We start from the raw sequence: 13,659 nt of genomic DNA, 5'->3' as shown, positions 1-13,659 counted from the left end.
GAAGAGCNCAAACTCAAAAAATTTATATACTATGACTAACACATAAAAACTTCGAATTCATATTAAATCGAAAAACTTCGAATTCCTATTAAATGGGAAAACCTCGAATTCATCATAGTTTAGCACATAGAAACTTCGAATTCAGATTAAATCGAAAAATCGAAAAAGAAAACTAAAAATAACGAAAATTATGAACATTACGTGTCATCCTACTCGCCGCTGAAGAAAAACGACGCACGCTGGTCACCGCCGAGATAAATCACGTTTCGCCGTCGAAGGTCAGCGTTCAAGTTTCAACTGATACTGGATATTAGGGATCTAGGGTTCTTCGAAAACCCTTGAACGATTACTAAGAAACCTGAAGTTTTGACTCTTTCCTAATCGTTAGTATGTTTTAAATTTTAATTGGGCTGAAAAGGAAGCCCTCAGTTTGTATCTTTTAATTGGGCTAAAACTTTTAAATTCGTATATATTTTTAGAGTGGGTTTGAAATTGAAATTCGAGTTAATTAAAAATTAATGTAAAAAAAATGTAATTTAAAATTTTTCGAACATGTTTGCGAGCTTTCAAGCCGAACTCTACTAGACTCTGGCTCGGCTCGTTAAGGTCGCGAGCCGATCTCGAACTCGAGCCGAGCCCTCTCTCAAGCGAATCTCGAACAGTTTGCGAGCCACTCTGACTCAACGTGGTATAAAGTATAACTACGGAAAGACGAAAGGAAACTGTTCCTGTTATTTGTTAACCAGTGGGAAGGGGTGAGAATTGAGATACATAGCAGAGAGGAGGAGAGAGAGAGGATCAAGTAAAGAAAGAGTGAAGATGTTTCTGAGAAGAATAGCAAGGCCATTAATGGCAAAGGTTAAAGAATCAACCGGGATCGTGGGGTTAGATGTGGTACCAAATGCTCGAGAAGTGTTGATTTCTCTCTACAGTAAAACCCTGAAAGAGATTCAATCTGTTCCTGAAGATGAGGGTTATCGTAAGGCAGTTGAAAGCTTTACTAACCATCGTCTCAAGGTTTGTCAAGAGGAGCCTGATTGGGAGATCATCGAGAAGCGTCTTGGTTGTGGTCAAGTTGAAGAACTCATTGAAGAAGCTCAAGATGAACTTAAGCTCATCTCTCATTTGAATGGTATCTTATTCTTATGTTTTTTTTTTTGTTTTTCTTTCTCTACATTATTATTGCTCATGATTTTAATTTCTTTTGAGTTTTACATTGTAGTTTTAACCCTAATGTGGAAACCCTAGACTGACTAATAGGGAAGTTTTTAAGATCTAATTGAAGAATAGTTTGTTTTAGAAAGACCGTCTTACCTTGCAATTTGAGCTACTGGGGTCAGTCAATTGAAATGTAGCGTAGACAAAAAGTGACCCCTTTAAGATAAATGTAGCGCAATGTGTCTATTTCATTTCAAAATTTTCGTTGAATTTTATATCTCCGTAATGGTAATCACTAATCTTAGGGGGTAACAACCGATTGCTGATCTTTTCTGGTCTCCTTACTCCTGAGCTTCTTTGAAATATTGAGCCACATACTCGGGGAAGGAGAAAGGGATCGGGACTTAGTATGTGTGCATTTACAGAAGATGCTAATTTGAGATTTGAGGTTTAAGTCTGATGTGTGGTTGAATTATTTTCCACCCTTTTGATTTCGGGGGATAGGACCATGAAAACTACAACCATACACCCTTTTGGTTTCGGGGGCATAATTTGTGTTATAGCTATCCTGTTCCTTTCTGCTTTCGCTTTTCAACTAATGATGAATTTTTTGGTGGTCTCAATTAGGATTTTTATGTAATGCTGGTCTTAGTGAGGTCTTTTTGTGGGATGATTATTCGTCTTTGTGTTATCTTGGTTATGCTTCTTAAAAACTTAGGTGGTAGCTTTAGATTTTCTTGCTTCAGGATAGAGCTTCTGAATTTTCTACGTGAACGTGGCTATATATTTCGAAAAATGCTTAAAATTTCTGAACATGACACGAGGCATGACTATGGGCCAGGTGAAAAGAAGTCGTAAAATTTGATAGAAGCAATTGAGAGGAAGAAAATTTTATGGAACTCGTTGATGCTTAGTGAAGAATTTGATAGGAAGGAAACTCTTGTGATAGTTCCCACATTGTGTGCAGGCATTTAATATCTTGCTGGCCTTGATTGAAACCACTTGTTACATGTTGGGACAACAGAGATGTTGTGATATGTACTGGCTATATTTGTAAAATTTGTGAGTTAAGAACATGTAAATGAACAAATCTGGGAAATTAAGAAGGAACTTAAGCTTTGTTCACTATTCATTGGATTGTGAAAATCAAGAGCAGGTTTGACCCTCATCACTAGGCAGTTTTGCAAAGCTTGGAATAGCATTGGCCACATTGAATCTGCTTTACATTTCTTTATCCTTTCCTGCTGCGTCTTCAATAAACACACATTTATCCTGTTACTGAGCATTCCTGCCACTAGTTAAGATTGAAAATTGCCCTTGAATATCCTTGATTGAAAATGGCCCTTGGATATTTTTGTCAATTGTGATTTTCACAATTAAAATAGATGGGAATTCAAGAAGGTGATAGAATCATGTGCACACACAATATGTTTTTAACATCCAGATAAGGTTTCCTTCACATTTACTCTCGTTAATAGGCACTCATGCAATCCGTGGGATAACAAATGGCTCAAATGAATCTCCATCTCACTCTATGAATCCTTATTTGCTGCTTTTCACTCAACCAATATTTGACCTTTTTCTAAGCAGTCTTCCCGTTATCTAGCCAATAATTTGTCATTAGAAGATTTTGTGCATCTCTTTCAACTTTTTGGCGTCTTCAAATAATTTTCCTGCAATTCCCAACCCCAATTGCAATAGCCTCTTGTTTGTCGTTTTATTCTCTTAGCTTTAAGCCCCTCCCACAAAACCCTTTTCTTTTCCTTTCCCCTGCTCATTTACTCGACGCAATTCCCAAGTAACTTCTTCTTCGAATCTTCTCTCTCCTCCTCTATTGATTGAAGATTAAATCGCACATTATTCACCTAAATATCATATTCCCGTTATCTAGCCAATAATTTGTCATTAGAAGATTTTGTGCATCTCTTTCAACTTTTTGGCGTCTTCAAATAATTTTCCTGCAATTCCCAACCCCAATTGCAATAGCCTCTTTATGTCGTTTTATTCTCTTAGCTTTAAGCCCCTCCCACAAAACCCTTTTCTTTTCCTTTCCCCTGCTCATTTACTCGACGCAATTCCCAAGTAACTTCTTCTTCGAATCTTCTCTCTCCTCCTCTATTGATTGAAGATTAAATCGCACATTATTCACCTAAATATCATATTGCTGCTTGAGAATCTAGGTTGTAGTAATCTGTCTACTTATGGCTCACAAAAATTGGTTTAATGAAAATTGGTGATGGTAATTTGTTTGCATTCTTTATGTTTTAGTCCTTTAAGAGCCAAAATTCTGAATGCACTTTTCATATGTAAAAATCTCTTCAAATCATCGTACAATAATCTGCCATTCATTGGGGGGGGGGGTCACCTTATTATTTTTAGCTTATGATAATGTTGTATATTGTGAACCAACTTTTCAAGTGATTTTTCGTTGTAAATTTGCCGGGAGTTTCGGGATTTTTAAAGAACATACAAAGCTCACCATTTTGTTATGTAGGGGATTTGATAAAGTTCCCTTTCATTTGTTACATGGGTATATGTCACATGCTTTTTAGAGATTGAATTGGAAGAGAGAAAAAATTGGGGGTTTGGGTATGGGGTTCAATTTCATAGGAAAAGTAGAGAGAAAAGGTGTAACAAAATAAAATGCAGTAATTATTCTAAACACCGCTAACATGAAATTTTGAATCCTGAGGTTACACAACAAAGCAACAAACAAGTCTGATTCCCTGATGAGAAACTATTGACAATAAACCAACTAACAAATTAGTACATAATTCTAGAGATTCTGAAAATAACCAAATGCTTGTATTTAACTTTGAAGCCTTCTACCCAGAAGAATCCCCCACCCTGCAAATGATGGATACTCATATAAAGAAAAAGATCAGGAAACTGCATAGGATTAAGTCCCAATTGAAAAATACAAGATAAAGGAAAAGCAAAATAAACCTGATAAAGCAAATAAGTTTAAAAAATGGAAAATTTAATATTCATACTACTGGGGAGAATTGATTTTTAAATTGATAAATTGAAACGAAAGTAAGAGAATCAATAAACAAAAAGATTGACTTAATTGAAGAACTTGGAACTTCAATGGAGTCCATTGAAGAAGTCATCAGAGCTAAAGAAACATAACGAGAAGTAAGCTTGCTGAGTTCATTGAAGAATAAGAAGAGAAGGGCGCGTTATTTAAGAGGAACCTCATGTCTAAAAAAAGGAAAATAATTTAAAAGTCAGAGTAGGTATACGGTTTAATACGTCCCTAATGTCTGTAAGTTTATGGATACAATATGAAAAGTTTGAAAAGTTAGAGCTTAATGTGGAAAATCAACAAACACGAGAGTACTGTGTAGAAAAACCCTTTATTATTTTTGCATGTTTTTTTCGTCTCTTTTTCTTTTTTGGTTTCCGTTTTGGAATATGTTTAGCAAGGAACTTTTGGGATGGCTCGAATTTTAGGTGTCAAGAATTTGATAGTAAAAACGTCATGGGGGCCTATTCTATAAATCTAGATTCCTAACTAATCAAATAAAACTGATTTTAAGCTTATAGAGTCTTATGGTTACAGACTGCTCATTGCTATAATCCTATGCAGCGAGTTCTGCTCAGGTCCTAAGCTGCTAATAGCAGCATGTGTGGATATGGTGGTTGACTGATTGTGTTAGAGTTAGGAAGTGAACAGCCTTTATGTCTCCATCTTGTTGGAGTAGTGGATCAATATTCTAAAAGGAGAGGGCTGATTAGAATGCCTGCTGAGTGCTGACCTAATATCGTGCTGATACATTGCTCTGAATCATGTTGCTGAGTAGGCCCTACTGTTTTGGACTTATCATTTCAGTTCAGTTAATTTCATTTCAGTTTAGTTCAATTCAGTTAATTTCAGTTCAATTTAGTTCAGTTTCTCCCTGCAATTCACTTTCTCCCGCTTCAGTTAATTTCAGCTCACTTCAGTTTAGTTTCTCAGTCCAAAAGAATGGGGCCTTAAGTATTACTGGATTCTCAGTGGTTGCAACTCTTGTAACCTGCAGGAGGACCAAACTAACTTTATATTTGTAATCAGCAGGAAAATTTGTTTTGACATTTTGTCCTTGCTAGTTGATATACAAATGTTAAGTAAAGCATACTTATAAAAAGGAGTATTGACCAGAGATGGTTAAATTTGCACTGATGCACAATAAAACTGTAGAGCCCTCATTGCTTCTTCCAACCAGGTTAACTTACTCAAATTGAGCTTATGGAACTTTCTGTAGGATTAAACATTCCTTGGTGGCCATTTACCTGAATATGGTTTTGCTAGTTGCCTCAGCTAATATACTTTATACGCCTTTTGGCATTCTGTTTCTGGGTCATTGCCTTTTTTTGTCTTAATTAATGACAGTTCTAACTTTTGGTTTTACAGAGTGGAAGCCATGGGGTGTTCCCGATGATTACGAGTGTGAGGTTATTGAGAATGACGCTCCAGTCCCAAAGCATGTGCCTTTGCACCGGCCAGGTCCACTGCCTGAGGAGTTCTACAAAACGATGGAGGCAATGGCTTCGACACCTCCGAATGAGCCTACAATTACAGATGGTGATTCGAAGTCCAAGCAGTAGGATCCTCTTTGTTCCTTTGCTTATCTGGCTATTTGGTGGTTGAATTCATTTCTTCCATTGCCTTTTGATCTCGTCAGTGTAGCGAATGGAAATTGTTTACTAATCTTCAGGCATTCTGTTTCAATAATAAAGCTCAGATGCTCTTTTTTTGTGGTGAATTATATTGTATGCTCAAAGCATTTCTTCTAATACGATAGGGAACGTTCGGGTGAATGTTTACTTGATTATCAAAAAAAAAATTTCGTTTCATAATTTTTATACCGTTTGGATGTTGGTCAACGGTTGATGTTTGTATGAATGATTAATAATACTCCCTCCTCCTCCGTGTTTTTACATGTTATACTTTCTATTTTAAAAAGTTTCAAATTAGATGTTATACTTTTATTTTGAGTAATAACTTCTCTCTATCTCTTTTTTATCATATGTTTATATGGAATCTTTTTGTTTTTTTTCTATCTCTCTCCTTTTTAAAAATTGCCTAAAAATTCGTAATTTTAAAAGTATAACATATAAAAACGGAGGAAGTATATAGGATGAAAAAAAGTTTTTAATTCATCACAGAATGTCTAAGCTCCAACCATTATACAATTGAAACTTATTAAAATCAAAACGTCAGTTTACCACAAATGCTCGTGAAAGAAACACTGGAATTTTTGAAAAACTTGCATAAACACTATCGAATTTCTGAAACTTACATTGAATCAATTTTAAGAATAAAAATTGATGATAATACAATATTTAGGAGTTGTTTTCGTATTAACTAGAATTTTTTCACTGTGTTTTAGTAGGAAATCATAGGTAAATTTGAGCATTATGAACCATACCAATGCATTAGAATCATGGTGAACATAATGTTGTCCACTTTTTAAATAATTTACACCATATGCTGATTACTTTTGGATACTTTTACGCTATAAACTGAAAATTTTCGCTTCAAAGTGGAAGTAGTACATATGAGTGGTTTTTGACATGTATTATTTGATGTTGCTTTGTCATTTTGATATCTTCTGTAACATCCCGTCCAAAACCAAGAAGAACAAAGACTTAAAATAAGGAAAAAGATATAAATAATGGCAGCGGAAATACAAAAGAGACGGAGATGCTACTCTATGGAGTAGAATGGAAAACTATAAATAGACAAAGGCTTCATAAGCATAGTTCAACTCCAAGATGTAGAAAGGGAAAACGAGGTCCCATACCCTCATTTCCAACAAGTCTCAAAAAGTCATAAGACCACCATTACAACCTCAATATAGAGTGATATAACTAAAACAGCTTGAAATCCATAGTTCCAAAACATAAGTCAAAACAAGAGTAGCTACATAAAACCAACTAAGCAACTAGTCCTAATTCCAGCTTCAGAGTGCTCATCTACTATAACAAGCACTACTTCCTTGCTCACACGGTTAAAACGCACAACCCCGGTCCAAACTATGACAACTCTAAACAGCATCACCATCTGCACAATTATTCAACAACTTCCACAATCAGTGGGGAGTAACTAGCAGTTCTCCCAACTCAATTAGAAACAGATAAGAACTTAATTAATGAGAAACAACATCAGGAAATGCAATATCAAACACCATACTCACCACGAGATACAAAGATCATAACATCAACCTAGACACTCTGCTAACACAACCAATCCCCGTCAACCATGCAACAAATGCGGTCAACGAGCTCAGACACAACAGACCATACCGTCTGTGAGTAGACTCATTGGACCATGCCGCCCAAGGCCTACGTTGCATATTCGAGGAACCATACCGCCCTTTTCGAATAGCTATCATATTTGAGGAACCATACCGCCTTTTTCGAATAGCTAAAATTTTACGGATCATACCACCCGTAGTGAACCAATGGACCATACCGCCCAAGGTTAAATAACCCAATCCTAGGACCATACCGCCCTTAGGATCATCACACAAGTTCCTAGAACCATACCGTTCTTAGAATTTCCTGATAGAGACCTCTAGAACCATACCGTTCCTATAGTCACACTATTCAACAACGTATAAGTATACACGTCAAGGTACACCAACTAATCCACATCCAACTTTCAATATAAACAAGTTATAAGAGCAAATCCAGCCAATCTTATCCATCAAGGTTCCATCATGAGTCAACATAGCCAAAACACAAGCAATCGACCCATTTCAAGGCCAATACCGAAAGCTACCCATCGTAATTGGGCACACACCCTTAATGTAGCACTTAAAATCGACCAAAGATTACTCAAACACCCTTAGTATACATACCTAAGACCACCCAAGCAAAGATACCTAAGCTGGAGCCCAAAAAGGAAACCAAAAACACAACAACACGACACAGGGGCAGACTCCTCGTCGCGAGGTGCGACGAGCTTCGCGGGTCGCGACAGCCAGCCGTCGCGAGTCGCGACGAGGCTCGCGAATCGTGAGCAGCCCTCTGCCGTGGCCTGCGAGCTTCGCTCGATCTCCCACGAAACTTCTCCCGAGGCTAGCTGATGTGAAATCAAATGCACACCAAGAGGTATTACTAAGCACTAATCTTACTTACAACAAAGGAGAGCTACATGGATTAAAGATTAGTGCTAGTTTGATCATGCTAAGCAATCAAGGAGTGGAAACTAAGTGATGAAGCACGTAGCTGCCTTAGGGAGTTAGGGAGGTGTGTGCTTAAGGTGTTTTTGTTTAATTAGTGTTAGTTTAGTTCTAATCATGTTTTACTTACACTAATTGTAATAGTTAATCACTTAGCTCCTAAAATCAGTTTTTGTAACACTTAATATGTATTTCGGTTTTCCTTTACTTAGCTTAGGATGTAACTTGTGCCAAGTTGGTTGTCCAAGTGTATGCTACAGCTATCATGAGTTTCCTTGAAGGGAGGAGTCTTCACTTGAAGGAAACCTTCTCATTGGACCTCCAAAAGAAGCTACACACCCAAGGGAAGCTAGGAGAGGCTACGACATCCCCTTAGAGAAGCTTTGGAGTTCTTTTGCTTTGTTTAATCTATCTAGTGTGTATTAGCTTAGTTTGTGATTGTAGTAAGTGTTTTAGCTATGTACTACATATAAGCAGCTCAAAACTTCAATGAAAATCAGATTATTGAGTTGAAAAACAAAGCTTACAAACCGTTGTGTTTAAAGACTTAAAACCGAGTGTTTTATGTTCTAACTATTGCACGAACTACTTGGGAGGTAAAACTACAAGTATTTCAATCCAATTAACAAGATTAGAGAGTGATTCACTAGTTTTGTTAGTTAAAAAACCTTTGATTAGAGAAGAGAGTGGAGATTCACTTCTTTAATTGAAACCAAATCATAAGCTTAAAGAGGAGTCTTTTAGATTATGATTCATTCTATCCTAAACACTACTCTTCATTAGAGGTGTGTTTGTTTCAAGTCCTAAACACTACTCTTCATTAGAGGTGTGTTTGTTTCAAGTGGTATCAAGAGCTTAGTTCTGAAATGGGAGACGAATTGAACAATGATGTTAGAAGAGATGCCATACTAGATGCTTTAGCTAGGCAAAACAATGCATTGCAAGAGATGATGACTCAATTAACCATAGAAGTGTTCAAGAAGAAAACAATGAGGAGGAAAGGAGTTCTAAGGCTGATGATAGAGGATTGAAGATAGAAGTCCCGGAGTTTGATGGAGCTAGTGATCCGGAAACATACCTTGAATGGGAACGATCTTTAGAACGTTTCTTTGATTACAAGGATACTCCACATGAGAGGAAGTATAAGGTTGCTGTTTTGAAGTTAACCAAATATGCATCAATTTGGTTAGATGGCGTGAAGAGACAAAGGATAAAGGAGGACAAATCCAAGATTGTTACATGGGAGAAATTGAAGAAGCAATTAAGGAAGCGTTTTGTGCCAACTAACTACAAACAAAATCAGTATGTTAGGTGGTCCACACTCAAGCAAGGCGCCATGTCCATGGAGGAGTACATCAAGGAGTTTGAGAAGCTTTCCATTGTTTGTGAAATAGAAGAAATGGAGGAGCAAAAGCTAGGTCGATTCCTAGGAGGCCTAAATGAAGATGTTCGAGAGAAAGTGGAGGTGTATCCATACCTTACTTTCGATGAAGCTTGCAAGGTGGCTCTTAAAATTGATGGCCAAAAGAAGAAACCAGCTGCAAGTAAGTCTTATTCAAAGCCATTTAGTACTTTCAAAGCTAATCCTAGTACTAGTAACTTTGATAGAACAAAAAAACCGATTTCACTAAGAAAGATAAAGAGAAGGTTGTAGATGATAAATCTTTAAAAGTGAAATGTTTTAAGTGTCAAGGCTATGGTCACTATCAATCTGCTTGTCCTACTAAAAGAGTCATGACCATAAGAGACATAGAGGAGATAGATGAATTGGAAAAAGAATCTCTTTTAGAGATGGAACATGATAAAACCGAAAGTGAAGAGGAGGATGTATGTAATCCAGAAATGGAGGGTGAAACTTTGGTTCTTTAGAAGGTCTTTGTATTCTAATGTTGTGGCTGAAAATGAGGAACAAAGAGAAACCATTTTTCATTCTAAATGCTTAGTGAATAAAAAGCTATGCACTTTGATTATAGATGGAGGTAGTTGTACTAATGTTGCTTCAACTGAACTTGTAAAGAAATTAGAACTACCTACTATTAAACATCCACATCCTTATAAGCTAAAATGGCTAGATGATGATAATGAAGTAAGGGTGAAAGAAAGAGTCTTGCTCACGTTTTCTATAGGAAATTATCAAGATGAAATTCTATGTGATGTAATTCCTATGACTGCTTGTCATGTGTTACTTGGTAGACCTTGGCAATTTGATCGAAAAGTTATACATGATGGTGCTACTAATGTGTATAAGGTGAAAAGGATGGAAAAATCAAAACCCTATTACCATTACCCCCTTCAAAAATCCGAAACACAAAGCCTAAACCAAAAGAAAACCTAATGTGTGGAAGTGTGTTTTTAGGGAGGAAAAAATTTGAGAGGGAGTTGGAGGCTAATCATGTTGTGTATGTGCTGGTTGCTAAGGAGGTGAATGAAGGAATGGAGGTGGAAGATCCGAAATTGAGGGAGTTGTTGGAGGAGTTTAAGGATGTGTTTCCTAGTGAACTACCACCTGGCCTACCCCCTAAACGTGGAATTGAGCATCAAATTGATCTCATTCCCGGAGCACCAATCCCAAATAAACCTTCCTATAGATGTAATCCCAAAGAAAGTGAGGAACTGCAAAGCCAAATCAGTGAGTTGATGGAGAGAGGCTACGTGAGGGAGAGTAAGAGCCCATGTGCTGTTCCGGCGTTGCTTGTGCCAAAGAAGGATGGAACTTGGAGGATGTGTATTGATAGTCGTGCAGTGAACAACATAACCATAAAATACAGATTTCCCATCCCTAGATTAGATGACATGTTAGATGAGTTGAGTGGCTCCAAAGTGTTTTCAAAGATTGATTTGAGGAGTGGATATCATCAAATATGCATGAGAGAAGGAGATGAGTGGAAGACGGCTTTCAAGACAAAGTATGGTTGGATGAGTGGCTGGTTATGCCATTTGGTCTCACAAATGCCCCTAGTACTTTCATGAGATTGATGAATGAAGTACTTAGGCCATTTTTGGGAAAGTTCGTGGTTGTTTACTTGGATGATATTCTTGTTTATAGTTCTAACCATGATGCTCATTTGAATCATTTGCAACAATTGTTCGAGGTTCTAAGGGAGCAAAAGCTCTATGGCAAGATTGAGAAGTGTACATTCATGCAAAGGGAGATTGGCCCTTGGTTTCATTATTTCAGATGAAGGTGTGAAGGTAGATCCATCCAAAGTGGAGGCTATCTCTTCTTGGCCGGTTCCTAAGACCATCACTGAGGTGAGATCTTTTCATGGTTTAGCTTCATTTTATAGGAGATTTATAAATAATTTCAGTACTTTATTAGCTCCTATAACTGAATGCACTAAACATGGAAGATTTGAATGGAGTGATGCAGCTCAAAAGGCGTTTGAACTTGTAAAAGAAAAGATGTGTAATACGCCCATTCTAGCTTTACCTGATTTCACTAAACCTTTTAAAGTTGAGTGTGATGCAAGTGGAACAGGTATTGGAGCTGTTTTGATTCAATGTGGTAACTATTGCTTATTTTAGTGAGAAGCTTAATCAAGCCAAATTGAACTATCTACCTATGATAAAGATTTTATGCTATGGTTAGAGCTCTTAATCATTGGAGTCATTATTTAAGACCACAAGCTTTTGTTCTTCATTCTGATCATGAATCTTTGAAATATATTCATGGACAACATAAGCTTAGTGCTCGTCATGCTAAATGGGTAGAATTCTTACAATCATTCAATTTTGTTGCTAAGTATAAGGCTGGAAAAGCTAACATTGTAGCAGATGCACTATCAAGGAGACATGTATTGCTTTCTATGGTGGATTCCAAGGTACTTGGGTTTGAATTGATCAAAGAGTTCTATGTTCTTGATGAGGAGATGCGTGACCTGTTCGTGGCTACCAAAGATGGTCCAAAAGACCATTATCATCAAATGGAGGGGTTCTTATTCAAAGGGAACAAGCTATGTGTTCCTAAGTGTCCTGTTCGTGACTTGTTGATTAGAGAAGCTCATGGAGGTGGTTTGGCTGGTCATTTTGGTGTAAGCAAGACTATGGAGCTATTACAAGAGCACTTTTCATGGCCTCATATGATCAAAGAAGTACATGCTGTTTTGGCTCGTTGTGGTGTTTGTCAAAGGGCAAAGAGTACATTCCATAAGGGGTTATACACTCCTTTACCTGTGCAGAGAGACCATGGGAGAGATGTTAGCATGGATTTCATTGTAGCACTTCCTAGAACACAAAGAGGGAAAGATTCCATCATGGTGGTGGTGGATAGATTCTAAAAATGGCACACTTTGTGCCTTGCCATAAAACAGAAGATGCTATTAATGTTTCATGTTTGTATTTCAGGGAAATTGTACGTTTGCATGGAGTACCAAGAACTATTGTCTCAGATAGAGATAGTAAGTTTTTGAGTCACTTTTGGAGATCCCTATGGAGGATGATGGGTACTAAGTTGCTATTTAGTACTTCACACCACCCTCAAACTGATGGTCAGACGGAGGTGAAAATCGAACTCTAGGCACCTTATTAAGGGGCTTAGTAAGCAAGACAGGAAAGGATTGGGACGTGAAGCTATGCCATGCTGAATTTGCATACAATAGGACTCCCACTTTTGCAACTAAACACTCACCATTCGAAGTGGTATATGGGGTAAATCCTTATGTGCCTATTGATCTTATTTCCTTGCCTAAAGACTCTTATGTTCATGGAGATGCTAGGCAACAAGCTGAAGCTATGGTGAAGGATCACAAGGAGGTACGCACCAACATAGAGAAGGCTAATGAGATGTATAAGAGGAAAGCAAACGAAAGTCTAAGGTGTTTGCACCGGGAGATTTAGTGTGGATTCACCTAAGGAAGGAGAGATTTCCAAGCAAAAGAAAGCATAAACTCATGCCTAGAGCTGAAGGACCTTTCAAAGTTCTTGAACGTTATGGAGACAATGCATACAAGATAGACCTTCCCGGAGATTATGGCGTGGCAGCAACATTCAATGTAGGTGACTTATCTCCATACTTAGAAGATGAAGATGTGCTAGAATTGAGGACAATTCCTTTTGAAGAAGGGAGGATGATGTGAAATCAAATGCACACCAAGAGGTATTACTAAGCACTAATCTTACTTACAACAAAGGAGAGCTACATGGATTAAAGATTAGTGCTAGTTTGATCATGCTAAGCAATCAAGGAGTGGAAACTAAGTGATGAAGCACGTAGCTGCCTTAGGGAGTTAGGGAGGTGTGTGCTTAAGGTGTTTTTGTTTAATTAGTGTTAGTTTAGTTCTAATAATGTTTTACTTACACTAATTGTAATAGTTAATCACTTAGCTCCTAA

General features: G+C 37.4%; 1 protein-coding gene across 1 annotated transcript; it reads left to right on the top strand.

The window, feature by feature from the left end:
• Positions 1-713: 713 nt before the first annotated feature.
• Positions 714-6,000, top strand: LOC104906255 (probable NADH dehydrogenase [ubiquinone] 1 alpha subcomplex subunit 5, mitochondrial). Its single transcript, XM_010694992.4, has 2 exons — positions 714-1,132; positions 5,555-6,000. Exons 1-2 carry the CDS (start codon positions 820-822, stop codon positions 5,746-5,748), a joined length of 507 nt encoding a protein of 168 aa, XP_010693294.1. The 5' UTR covers positions 714-819; the 3' UTR covers positions 5,749-6,000.
• Positions 6,001-13,659: the final 7,659 nt, after the last annotated feature.

This window comes from Beta vulgaris, chromosome 2, assembly GCF_026745355.1.
Source record: "Beta vulgaris subsp. vulgaris cultivar EL10 chromosome 2, EL10.2, whole genome shotgun sequence".
Classification (NCBI taxonomy): Eukaryota; Viridiplantae; Streptophyta; class Magnoliopsida; order Caryophyllales; family Amaranthaceae; genus Beta; species Beta vulgaris.
Note: the sequence above shows the minus strand (reverse complement) of the source record. Positions and strands in the feature narration are given on the sequence as shown.